Raw genomic sequence first — 12,781 nt, 5'->3', positions numbered from 1 at the left:
GGGTAGATTAAGCTCTACACACAGGTTGATCGATGACGAGAAGGGAGGGTACAAGAAGCCGCTGAAGCACGACTGAAACTCGAGTAGTTCACAGCCCAAATAGATTGAGGATGTAATAGAACGAAACTATTCAGAAACAGCCCGCTAGTAACCAGACTGATGGGAGTTGTGAGAGTGAAGAAATATCTGGCCGTGCTTGCGATCAGTTATTGACAACTATAACCTGTAGTTCCTATATCACCCATGTCATCATAGTCGATGATACGAACACTGTTAGTACTGTGCACCTAGCAAATAACTGGGTAAGCTAGCGCTACGCTGACATAGATTTAGTCAGCCGCAGCACGGGAAGCAAACGTATTTTGGGGTTTGTAGGTATCGCTCATTTAAACACACAGCACTCAATTCCAGCTGTTGCAAGTTGAGAGTGAATAATGATGTCAAGAACAAGTCTGTTGAGCGCTGTCTGGGTCACTATTACAGTATCGCAGTGCCTGAAATTTCTATAGCACCAAAAAAGATCCAGCCCCTCGTATGACGTCTATGCGCGTGACCTTTCAATCCATAAACCCTTCTTTAAAAATGGACGTTGCACTGCGGAGTTCAGATATATGAATCGCGCCTGGCGTCAATGCGCTGGAAAGAAACCACCATCAGGCTCCTATCTGTATGTTGAAAAATACCGGGATGCCTAGACTCCCTCCCCCTACGACGGCTTCGACTCCGCACGAAAAAAATCGCGACCTCTACGGTCTAGCGAAATCTAAGCGAGGTGTAGCCTTACTCTTAGTCCTATCTATCACTTCGTTGTTCTGTGTTTTCGATGCCGCACCCCTCATCCCAAGCCGGATGATTTCTTATGGCCACTCACAGCCTCATTCTTGGCCCAACTTGGAAGTCTGGATGTTTCAGGCACCAACGCGACAACACCTCTTACCTCCCTTGGCCTGGAAGCAGACAAGTCCTTCCATCTCGGAAGTACTGTCAAAGAGACGTACAAGGCTGAGCTCAAGCAATTCATTCAGCGTGCGTTTCCTAAAGGATTACGAGAGATGGCTCATGCTTCTATCGAACTGTACTTGGGAGATCATACCCAGGCGCTTCCAGAGATTCCACACAATATCTATCAGACATCCAAGAAAGACCCGAACTTGGATTGGAGATCTTCGACTTGGCGAAACATCCCTGACTATAGATACTGGTTCTTTAATGATGAGTCGGCGGATAAGTGGGTCCGTAGTGTCTTTGGTGGGTCTGAGATGGAGAAGGTGTGGGATGCGTTGGGATCAGGGGTTAAAGTGAGTTCCTTCATATGAAACTGGCGCAAGGTATGCTAAGTGCGGGGATAAAGCGGGCAGATATGCTGCGTTACCTCTTGGTCGCCGTCGAAGGCGGCATTTATTCTGATGTGTCAGTATTCAGCCTATCGGCCACCCGTGCTGGTTCTCATTTTGTTTAGGGATACGGTACGCTTGAAAGGGCCAGATAAATGGGGCCACGGCGCAAATTTTCAAGGGCCCAAGAGCAAGGGATCGCCAAGTGTTTTTGTAGGCATTGAAGCAGATGTGTACGTTGACTTCCTGCGTCAGTTTGACGGTTGTTGACAATGAAGTACAGCGGAACGCGATCAGATTGGCACAAGGTTGGTTTAAATAATAGAACTTCCATACTCGTCCGGGACTAACATTCGCCGAATTGTAGTGGTGGCCTCGACCCCTACAAATCGTACAATGGACATTTGCGGCAGCACCCTTTCATCCTATCCTTATTGATACCCTCCGCCGGGTGTACCATGTCACCGCTATAGTAGAAGCCAATAAAGGCAAGAATCAGACCTCGAATGCCACAGACTTGGAGGGGCATTGGGTCGGCGGAGAACTGTTGCGGGACGATGGTACCATTTCAATCATGGAATGGACAGGTGCGTATCCTATATTTTTTAGGAGCTGTGAAACTGAGACATCGAAATAGGCCCGGGAGTATTTACCGATTCGGTGATTCGGTTAGTTTTATCCTTGACTGTATGCAGTGCAACCCCTTAACCTTTGTATAGATATCTAGCCGCCGAACACAATACGACATGGCCAATGTTGAAAAATTTGCGTCGACCGCTAAGAATTAGGGATATGGTTGTTTTACCTGTCACAGGTAAGTAGCACGGCCTTCCGAAGTAATGCTCAGCCAACGCTAGAATTGTGCTAGGGTTTTCACCAGGGGTTGGGTTGTTTGGAGCGGGAGATACAGCCAACGCGGAAGCGATGGTCCAACATCTATTCGCCGGTTCGTGGAAGTCGGGTAAGTCGACAACTGATTGCGATGGCTATTCTGGTCTAACCCCTGTCCAGGTTCTCATGATGAATGATGCTGGTAGTTTTATGTCATAGTTTTGGACATGCCTTTTCTTTCTTTATTCCTTTTTGTTCGAGACTATGTATGTGAACTGTATAATACCAAGTTTGTGCGCAGCCGCGTCTGCTGAAATAATATGTAAAACTTGTGCCCTTTGCTATTCTTTCCAACCCGTGAATTCGCATCATTTCAGATTCGCGAAGTTAAGCGCCCAGCCTCGTTGCTGTCATGCTTATCTAAGAAACACTGCGCAAACCTGTGTGCTATACCGATCGAGTCCAGGCTTAAGGTTGACGACATTGGTTCTTTGTTCCTCCCAGCCGCCATGTCCAAGCCATATGATCCACCAGAATACGTTTATACTCCCAATTCACCGTCCACCCAACCGGTCAACTTCAATGACGAGCCTTCGGGCTCAAATCTATACCATGTCTCCAAACATTCATTAGGAGCAAGCACGGAGTTATCTTATCCACAGTCGAAATTCAACTCTGGTGTCAGCATTGAACAAGATGATCCTTTTGTGAGTGGAGATGGGTACAAAGTAAGTGGTGTCGCGTGACACGCCAACGGCAAGGGTGGCTGAATGTTTGTACCCAGGGAGGGCTGAATGAAAGGGGAGAAACGAGGGCCCAAGCACTTGCATCCGAATATCGCTCATCTCCTGTTAATCTAAGTCCACGTGCACGCGACGGTGCCTTGTCTTCTTCCTCTAGTCAAACCTTCAGCTCTTCTGAACAATCGAAAGACCTACTGGCTAAACGCAAGAGCGTCGCATCTTCCAACCTAGACGCCATGACATATGTCGACGAAAACTACAACATATATCGCTCTCCCCAGATGAAAAATGGCGACCAATTCAATGATAATGCATCCTTGGTCGATCATGCTGCTGCTCCTGCAGGCACTAGCCGCCGTATGGCTGATTTGGGTGCGTATTTGTTTGGTTCATTCGACTTCGAAGTTCGCATTTCGGCGCTCTAAATGTTCAACTTCCATACAGAATACGCCGAAGCAGTAACCCCTTCCCCCGATCATCCCGATAATGCAAAGAAATCTGTCATGGCTCGTCTCCTGGGAAATGATGGTGGTATGGGTAGTATCCCCGAACGTAGATCTCGTTACTTACGTATGAACCAGCGCGTAATCCGATCGAGCAGCGTATTCAGGCCAAACGAGCCGGTGCGGGGCGTCAAAGGTACCCGTTTGTTGTATGGCTTCTGTCCTTGGCCATGCTGGGAGTCATGATCTGGGAACTAGTACGAAATAATCAAGAGCAGGATCACCTATATCGCTCAAGGTGCGTTTCCAGGTCAGACAGAAGCTTTCCGGTTATTAACTCGCAATGCCCTAGCCATACATCAATCCAATGTTGGGTCCGTCTTCTTCCGGCCTGGTCAACCTTGGTGGCCGATTTGTTCCTTGCATGAAGCTCGTCAGCGAAATTCCACCCAGTTTCAATCTCGGATGTAAGTGAGCATTGCGGATATTGCAGTCCGAGCACTAAATCACCCGGCAGGCTTTAACAATACGGCAAACCCCGCAACCGAACTGTGCAGCGTTGAAACACTCTGCGGTTTCGGAGAATTCAAAGGTGGCGATCCTAACCAATGGTTCAGGTGGGTCGTTTAATCGAACATAGAGACAAATGTAAAACTAACATAACTAGATTCATAACCCCCATATTCTTGCATGCCGGCATCATCCACTTTGCCCTGAACATGTTTGCTCAGCTGACTCTTTCAGCCCAAGTGTGTCCAATCTACATTTTATTTTGCATTTCACTGATCTACGTCTCAGGTGGAGCGTGAGATGGGTTCTGGGGCCTTCCTCATTTTGTATGCGAGCGCGGGCATCTTTGGCAACGTATTGGGTGGCAACTTTGCCCTGGTGGGCGTGCCGAGCGTTGGTGCGTCGGGTGCCATCTTCGGCACCGTCGCCGTCATGTGGGTTGACTTGCTGGCGCATTGGAAAATAGAGTATCGACCTGGCCGAAAGGTAAGGTTCAATATGACTCGTAGAGTTCACTGATTCTGATAATAACCTTAGTTGGCGATGCTATGCGTTGACCTGATTATCGGTGTGGCACTTGGGTTCGTTCCTGGTGGTTCTATTGTGTTCCGTAGGGTAATGGTGATTTTAAATGTACCTCGTAGGTGTCGATAATTTCGCCCATCTCGGCGGGTTCCTAATGGGGCTCCTTACGGCTATCGTTCTCTACCCCGTGATTTCGACGACCAAGAGACACAAGGCCATCATGTGGATATGTCGCCTAGCAATGATTCCCGTTGCTGTGGTGCTATTTGTCGTTCTTATTCGTAATTTCTACACAAGCGACCCGTACGCAGGTGCGCTGTTTCCTTTGGGCGTCGTGGCCCTGAGCGCTCACATTTTTTTTATTGTAGCCTGCCAGTGGTGCCGTTACTTGTCATGCATCCCAGCCAGTTGGAATAACCGATGCCAAGGGTGAGTTTAAATGAGACAGGCATCAGCCAAGTTTCTGACCTGGTATTACTCAGGACTGGAATCACAACGACGACGACGACTACTTGAACTGGACAAGGGGGTGGTAATTCTAAATCAGATGATTGGTAATCCGTTTTGTTTATACATTGGACATTCGCCGGACTAGTTTTAATCGAATTTGTGTATTCCCCTCATTTTAAACGTTTTCTACTCGTATCGCTACTCCTTTGTAGATTGTTTACTTTCTATTGATAAATGACATTTTTGAATAACCGCCCTATCCGCGGAAGCGGACAAGCGATATCGATTCTGGGTTGCACCGCCGGCATTTAGGGAATTCGATATCCCGGTTCAAGTTCGCATTACAACGATATGATACACGCAGTTCTCATATGCAAGTGCAGCCAGATTCCACATAGACATAGTACACTGACTGCGCAGCACAGTCAAACACACGGCACACCTCGTCTGGCCAAGTTTTATACCCCTACCCCGGCCAACACGAGGGCCGTGCTCCCTCGACGGATATTCGAGCTCGTGTCGAGTCGACCTGCAGGGTTGTGCAACTTTCTCGACGCACCGGGTCTACTTACTGACACAGGAGCGTCTCGAACCGGCGACTTGTCCTCCGTGGGTGGAGGCGGATGGGAATGGGAAGGCGAGGAGAAGGAATTGCAGCGTGCAAGGGTAGTGTATAGGCTGTATGCGACGCTTTATTTCGTGTTTGTGGTCGATGGAGCGGAGAGTGAACTCGGCGTGTTGGATCTTATCCAGGTGAGCGAAACGATGTGGTTCTCACTTCCCCCCCCCCATTTTTCTTTTCCTTGTTTATTAGCCCGGTGGCTTGAATTTGGCCTGGGAGCGATTTTAACCCCGAGTTCAGGTATTCGTCGAGTCGTTGGACCGCGCGTTCGAAAACGTTTGCGAGCTGGACTTGGTGTTCCATTTCGACGAGGTGTGTATATTGTTAAACGGTCATGCTACGACTGAACTTATGGGTACACCCCTGGGGTGGCGCGTCGTGCTGTAGGTGCACCACATCCTTGCAGAACTCGTACAGGGCGGACTAGTGCTGGAGACCAACGTTGATGAGATTGCGAGGGCCGGTACGTCTTCTTGTTCGCTCTATTGGTCCTTTTCCAGGTTTTTCGGAGGGTATTTGGGAAAGGGATGGTGAGAGAAAAGGAGAGATTGACTGTGCACGGCACATGGTGTGCTGCGCCTCTGGGGTTGGGACCATCACTACTGCGACACGGTACGATCAAGCTCGAGCTTGGCTGCGGTACAGACGGATGGATGGATGGATTGGACAGTTGGGGGAGGAGGGGGGCCGGACTGTGTACGAGGCCCTCTGGCACCGTCGAGATGTTTCTTGGCTCTGTGTCGATCTGTTTTTGGGTGGCGATTACGCACTTGCCCGGCGGTAGTGCTTGCGGGCGCAGTGCCACCAGCTGTGGGGAGGGGATCGACCGATACTGCGGTCGATCGTATTAATTGTGAGACACCTGGTCGTGCTAGTGTTTTTACTTTGCTCCGTGACTCCATGCTCGACGCCGCAGCCCGTAAGATTCGTTTTGAGCTGAGAGGTTGGCTGCGGATATGCACATGGACTATTGTTTGGCGCTTAATGACTGGGAGATGTTTCCTTTTGAGTCAGGCCAAGGCCGTGGATTGGAGGACCCGCATGGACGAATGGGGATCTCGGTTTATTACTCATATGAACGAAATGCTGACGATAGTGGGTGTCTATGCAGTGCAAGAGCGACAAAAGGTGCAAAAGGCGTCTTATGCGGCGGATAACCCGTTGGCAGCGATTGGGTCAGGAGCGGTGGGCGGGCCGCGCGGGGGAGGACTTCGGGGACTGCAGACACCGCTCGGGTGGATCGCTAACCGCGCGTTTCCTACGGTGGGGACGCGGTAAAGTTGGGTGGATATAGTAGGATGTAATTTACTTTTCGGGGATAAATGTGAATATATGGGGAAATAAAGAGATGGCTGTGCCGCACGGGCCACCGCAGCTGGAGTGATGGGGGTCCGGTGGAGTGATGACCGGAGGTAGGGATTGTGCCCCTTGTTCCCAACCACATCCGCGTCAAGTAGTGAGCCGTCAAGTAGTGTGTACGCAGCGCTCTCTGGTCGCCCGCCGCAGCCTAACCACGCGCTCACACATTGTTTGTTAGATTTAAACGATGACTTCTCTCTCCAGCTTTGCCATCCCGCCCGATCCGGCCCAAAAGACCAACGAACTCGATTGGCTGCTCTACTCGGGCGCCAACGCCAACACCGGCATCGACGCTCTCCTCGCTCCCCATCCAGACGCATTCGAGCGTGAACTCGACGATCTCGGCATCGACGACAGCCTCCTCTCCTCATTGGTTGTCCCCAACGACGACATTGCCAATCTCAACGCCTTCCTTGCCCATCGTTCCCCTGTCTGTGGCCCCGGTCCGCAATCACTGTATCGAGTGATTCGCTGAGCTACTACAACGAATTCTCCAACCACGGACTCGAGTCTCTCTACAACGAGTCTCTCTCGGCCTACGGTGGCGCTGTCTCGGAGCACAGCCTCTTTGCCACTCGGACCTCGACATTAACCTCGACGCCCTCAATACCTTCCACATGCCTTCGCCCCAGCGCCAATCCCGCTCTCCCTCGGGTGAAATCTCGGACAATTCCTCCGCATATGGCCACTCGCGCTCGTCCAGCAACTCGCTCTTTGACGTGCCCACTGGCTACGAGAACATTAGCGCCAATGGCTACTACATCCAGCCATCCTCCAACTATGCGCGCCGCAACCACTCGGGCCTCGTCCACCGCGATGTCCCGTCCCAGCACCTCCAGGCCCGTGCCCAGGCCCACCCATACGTCCCGGCCGACCATGCGTACGACCATGCGGGCTCAGGAAACGAGAGTCCCGAACAATCCGATCCCCGTCGCAAGTACCAGTGCCCCCAGTGCCCGCGTGGTGAGTAAATGTCTCCAATTGGTCTTGTCTCGGCACCTAATCTCACATTTGATTGCATAGCCTTTGCCCGCCAGTTCAACCTCAAGACCCACATGGCCACCCACGATCCCAACCGCACCAAGCCCCATGTGTGCCACCACGCTGGGTGCGGCCGTTCCTTCTCGCGCAAGCACGACTTGGGTCGCCATCTCGTTTCAATCCATCAGGATGCCGAGCATAATAATAACACTGCGGCTACCTCTCCCAAGCGTGCCGCTTCCTCGGTCGCCGTCAAGAGCGAACGCGAGTGGTGTGACCGCTGCGGCCGTGGCTGGGTCAAGTCCGAGCGCGCTCGCGACGCCTGCCAGTGCGATGACTCTTCCTAAATCTGTTTGGCGCAACCAGACTCGTCTATGCCCACCTCAGTTTTGTACGTTTGCTCTATGCCCCGTCGGTTGTCTGGTCCGTGTCTTACGGACATTATGCCCTGTAGATACAATACCTTGCTGCCGGCGAGTTTGGCGAATGTCTTCTCGTCACAGTCCTTACGTCAACATGCGTGCCACGATTCGTACCGTTTTGCCTATTCAATATCCAAGAACTAGTGTCAGGACCCAGCGACGGTCGTGGTCGTTTATATGTCGTCGTTCTTTCTCGTTTCCGCCTGTAATTTGACAACCCCTTCTCTTTTATCCGTCTGTATTTCTGGTTGTCTCTTCCTTCGTTTGCTTATAACATGTTACTACTGCTTGCACTCGTTGACTGCAGCATAGTGTACTAGTCGTATTGCTTAATATTAGACTCTGTGTGATTGACGTTTTGTGACTTTTCAATTCACTCTGATCCTCAGACGGCGTTCAACACGTGTCCTTATCGTGTGGGAGTGATATCGAGATATGCTATATATAGGCAACAAAGCGTCAATCGAGGTCCCTGTGCGTTTAAGCGGGGCGCTGTTCATCATATTAGATGCGAAAAACGTCAAAAATTGCCAGCAATTGAAAACTTAATGACACATACATTCCCAATGGGTTTCCAAAACTCTTGTGACGTTTCAGAATCGCCTTCGACCTCTTGGAACCTGCAAATGTCTTAATCTTCGCAAATTGGTCATGGCACCTGTACTCACCCAAGGTGTGCATATACCGGGAGCGCTTGGGTGTTGCCTAGGTAGTATCGTTCGCCATGAGTCACCCCCGTTTCCAGAAAAGATACGAGCAAACGCACGTACATTTGAAACACGTTAGCATCACAACTTGAACATCCAGCTCTGCACACATTCCTTCCAACGCCGTGAAAACCCGTCGACAGAGGCCTGTTCCTCGGTATCCTTGGGCAATCTGAATCTCATAACTGTCTTGGACTTAGAACTACGTTTACGTGCGTAGGGGAGGAGGGGAGGGGGCAAGTGGTACAAACTCACATGTAAACCAAAAACTGCATCTCCCCGTTCCAGTCTTCCTCGGCCTCGAAGCGAAAAGAACAAAACGCCTCGAGGGCGGTCTCGTTTTGGACGAGAACGAAACGGGTCTTGGTGTGTTGAAGTTCTTTCATCTTTTGAACAGGGTTCCATGTGATGTCCGGATCGTTGGCTGTGATGTACCTGGTTCTCTTTTTTGTGTTGAGAGGGCGACGAAAGAGCGAACGCGCTGGTAATGGCGCTAGAGAGAGGGAGAGAGCTCACAGGTCTCGCATGTTGTGTTCAAAAAGGGCCCATATTTTATCTTTGAGTTCCGGCATGGACTTTAACTTTGGTCCACTGACGAGTGTCCATGTTCTAGTATGTGCCCCCGCGGGATATTACTATGTTATTTTTTTTATGAATCGGTCAATTTACGGAGGCTTGCCTCTTTGCCTCGTGTTCTATCCCCTCGGCCGTCTTGGGAGGAGGCAGATAGTCCTTAAAAATATCTTGAAGATCTTCCAAAGATAACTTGGCACAACCATGGAATATTTAATAACTCCACTTTTGTGTGTCTGAAAATAAAGTCTCTTTTCACCTTGTTCGCTTTACTGGCCAACTCTTCAAACTTGTGAAGCTTTCGCTTTGGTTTAGCGGCGCGTGCTTTGCGGCTCCGGGGAACTTGTGACTTGGGCATATGAGAGGAGGGAAAGAGATAAATTGGGGTTTTGGCCACTGTGTGGTCCGAACGCGTACTACACGTGACTTTGTCGGAGATGGGGAGGTCTCCATAGTGAAGGTCGAGGTATTGTTTTTATGTTCTCAAGGTCAGTACTGTGCTTGTCTGTTCCGTAGTCGAGATAACATGTTACACAAGACTCCATAAACTGTGCTATGCTTTTGTACGCATTTTATCGTGGCTTAATTGGGTTTGATGTGGTTATACAGATATGACTTTCACAGGATTTACGAGCATATAACTAGATTCAACAAGAACATTCGGCTACTTGGGCATTGATAGTCTATTTAATACTGGTTAAAATTGCATGCCCTGGTTTCCCTATCTTTTCTCATGTCAGCGCCTTGGGGTTCGTAGTTGAATAGGTTCGTATTCCATCGCTTTCCACAAGACCTCTACTTTATCTGTAGTATCTATGTGCTCTTCATAACTATTGAAACAGGTTAATATCAACAGGATACCTCACAAATTCGACAGCCGACCCACCCAAAGTGATCGTAAATTGCGAGTGCTTTGGCGTTACCTAAACCCACAGTTCAGCCCATTGTCAACTACCAAAACGCAGGTATTCGGGACCCACACTTAAAACACGTTAGCATAATTAGCTGTACTTTAAACTTTCGCGCTATGTCCTCTAGTACAGCAAAAGTCCGACGGCAGATGCCGTCTCGCGGTGTGCTATCGCAACTTGAATTTCGTAGCTAGTGTACTCATGGTAAGTATATATCTTTCCTCTCACTGAAAAGCCTTTGATACTGACATGTACATCAAGAACTCCGGTTTTCCATTGTAGTTATTCATAACTTCGAATCGGAACATCGAGAATGCTTGGACATCATTTTCTGCGTCTTGTATGACAATGAGCCTGGAAAGCTCGTTGAAAAGGTGTTTTTTCTTTTCTGCTGGGTTCCACTCGACGTCGGGATCATCGGCCTCCTTGTATCATTGCAATCATGTCAATAAAAAAGGGGGACTCAAGGGGCTCTTGTAACTCGCAGTTCTTTCATATTTGCTTCAAATAAATCCCAAATTTGGACTTTGAGAGTTCATCAGCTTCGAGGGTAGGCCCATCATAGATATTCCAGTCTAGAAGCACAGATTGTGAGCCAAATATATCTGTGTCAAGAGTATGCGTTGTCGAACTCACAAGGCATCTTTCTGGCCTTCGGCGGCCCCAGGGGGAGGCGGTAGGTATTTATCAAGCAGTTTCTGGAGAACCCGGATCGAGGCCTGGAATAGGTTCAGACATAACTATAAATTCAACTCGATTAGGTACGTATGCTCACCTTGTTAGCCCTTTTAGCCAAAGTCTTGGGCGATTGTGGTTTATTCAGAGGTTTTGTGTACGTGGGATCATAAGCGCTCTTCGTACGTTTAGTTAAGCCTATTTTTCCCATGATGAATGCGTGTTGAATTGAACCTATCTCGACGACCACCCTATATATGATATCAGAGAAATAAATAAGCCTCTTCGACCAAGATACTGAATTGGTGCTTTCCATATTGTCCCATGCGCGTTGAGAAGGTAACTGGTGTATACCGTTAGTAGGCTCTGGGGCTTGACCCAAGAGATACAAAACATGGGCTTTGGGTACTGAGGAACTTGGGGGCTTTATGCCAATTTAAAGGCTTTAGCACTATATTCGATTGAATAGTTCGTGAACAGTAAAGGCTTTTGAGCTCCCATAATGCAGCTGAGTTGAAGGTCGATATGTTTACATGGATTGGTCGTCAGGCATCTTTCGCCAACACGCCTCGGTGGGCTTTGTGTTTTGACGAGCATGGACCAAGGAACTGAGAAGAAGTACATGTACAATAGGCACCAACGCTAGCCGAAGTCATGGGGGAGCACCCAAAGCCTAACACCGTTATTCCTATTATTCCTATCTTTTTGAATCAGAGTTATACCTCATAAATATCCCTTCCATTGTTGAAATTCCCGATTGAGATACATATGACATATTAGGAATGCGCTTTGGCGGTGCTTAACTGCTGTTCTGTTCGCCACATCTAAAGGACAATTTTCACACCAGTAAAGAGCACGGTGAAACCAAAAAGTGCTGATTTTGGCAGTACTTTGTATATAACCTCGAGTGTTTAATGCTTAAAATTCTTATCTTTAGATTCAGCAGTGAGGCATGTGTTGTATAGTGAATTGATCTATACTTTATATAGATTGAGGTTGACCAAATAACCACGAAGTCTTGCACCTGTGACCTCCTATGCGTTTGACAGCATTGTGCATGGATTCAAAGTGTACCCACGCAAATTTTCCAAACTTTCTGAAGAGCACAGCCATGTTCAGACATCAGAGCGACTGTGCCCCGTTGTAGTCAGAAGCGATGCCGCGTTACCCATCCATGCCTGTAGCTGCTCATCGTATTAGACTTCCGCAGTCAACCCACACCTGCAATGGTAATCAGCTAGATCTGAAGTTAGCTATAGAAAACCTTTTTGAATATATAACGCATGATGGGGACTCCTTATTCTAACAGTTTATCGGGCGCAGTAATTATGCTTCAACTACGCCTTGAATGATAGCCATATAGGGCGTCTTGGCAATACCTATAGTCAATGGATTAAGCTTTGGTCCTCAGGATGCTATGCATATAATCCCCGAAAAGATCGGCACTTATGTATCTAATATGGATTTTTGCTAACAAAAAACCGTGGAGAATGAATGTGTTCATATAAGCTATCACTGCGGTCGCGCGGGGTTGCATGTATAACACCGAGTGAGAGTCGGTAGTCGCATTTGTTGGCGCCAAACCGCAGTTTGATTGAGCAATGCAGTGTAGGTTCTCTTGTCGCAGCGCTCGAGTCGAGAGAGTTTCCCGTATACTCTACGGGACTGCGGTCGTTCAAAAATATGCTTAAGTTA

The 12,781-nt window shown here is 48.8% G+C and overlaps 4 protein-coding genes across 4 annotated transcripts; 2 read left to right on the top strand and 2 right to left on the bottom strand.

Annotated features, from left to right (window-relative positions):
- Positions 1–669: 669 nt before the first annotated feature.
- RhiXN_01790 (glycosyltransferase family 32 protein) lies at positions 670–2,362 on the top strand (the record flags this gene model as incomplete). Its single annotated transcript, XM_043321609.1, has 10 exons — positions 670–814; positions 874–1,298; positions 1,352–1,410; positions 1,460–1,567; positions 1,618–1,642; positions 1,702–1,921; positions 1,972–2,002; positions 2,054–2,148; positions 2,203–2,295; positions 2,346–2,362. The coding sequence occupies 10 exons, from the start codon at positions 670–672 to the stop codon at positions 2,360–2,362; spliced, it is 1,218 nt and encodes a 405-aa protein (XP_043187432.1).
- A 312-nt stretch (positions 2,363–2,674) lies between these two features.
- RhiXN_01789 (clathrin adaptor complex small chain) lies at positions 2,675–8,145 on the top strand (the record flags this gene model as incomplete). The annotated part of the gene is made up of 19 exons (XM_043321608.1): positions 2,675–2,893; positions 2,950–3,280; positions 3,353–3,439; positions 3,490–3,531; positions 3,630–3,649; positions 3,704–3,818; positions 3,869–3,968; positions 4,019–4,100; positions 4,150–4,347; positions 4,399–4,429; positions 4,506–4,697; positions 4,755–4,815; positions 5,220–5,589; positions 5,699–5,813; positions 5,865–5,921; positions 6,243–6,732; positions 7,022–7,260; positions 7,328–7,780; positions 7,841–8,145. The coding sequence occupies 19 exons, from the start codon at positions 2,675–2,677 to the stop codon at positions 8,143–8,145; spliced, it is 3,507 nt and encodes a 1,168-aa protein (XP_043187431.1).
- Positions 8,146–8,700: 555 nt separating this feature from the next.
- On the bottom strand, positions 8,701–9,313 carry RhiXN_01788 (GNAT family acetyltransferase; the record flags this gene model as incomplete). Its single annotated transcript, XM_043321607.1, has 5 exons — positions 8,701–8,712; positions 8,780–8,840; positions 8,889–8,925; positions 8,991–9,112; positions 9,183–9,313. The coding sequence occupies 5 exons, from the start codon at positions 9,311–9,313 to the stop codon at positions 8,701–8,703; spliced, it is 363 nt and encodes a 120-aa protein (XP_043187430.1).
- Positions 9,314–10,970: 1,657 nt separating this feature from the next.
- RhiXN_01787 (uncharacterized protein) lies at positions 10,971–11,297 on the bottom strand (the record flags this gene model as incomplete). Its single annotated transcript, XM_043321606.1, has 3 exons — positions 10,971–10,986; positions 11,048–11,130; positions 11,187–11,297. The coding sequence occupies 3 exons, from the start codon at positions 11,295–11,297 to the stop codon at positions 10,971–10,973; spliced, it is 210 nt and encodes a 69-aa protein (XP_043187429.1).
- Positions 11,298–12,781: the final 1,484 nt, after the last annotated feature.

This window comes from Rhizoctonia solani, chromosome 16, assembly GCF_016906535.1.
Source record: "Rhizoctonia solani chromosome 16, complete sequence".
NCBI classification, from domain to species: domain Eukaryota; kingdom Fungi; phylum Basidiomycota; class Agaricomycetes; order Cantharellales; family Ceratobasidiaceae; genus Rhizoctonia; species Rhizoctonia solani.
The sequence above is the reverse complement of the archived record's forward strand: the minus strand, read 5'-3'. Positions and strand labels throughout refer to the sequence as shown.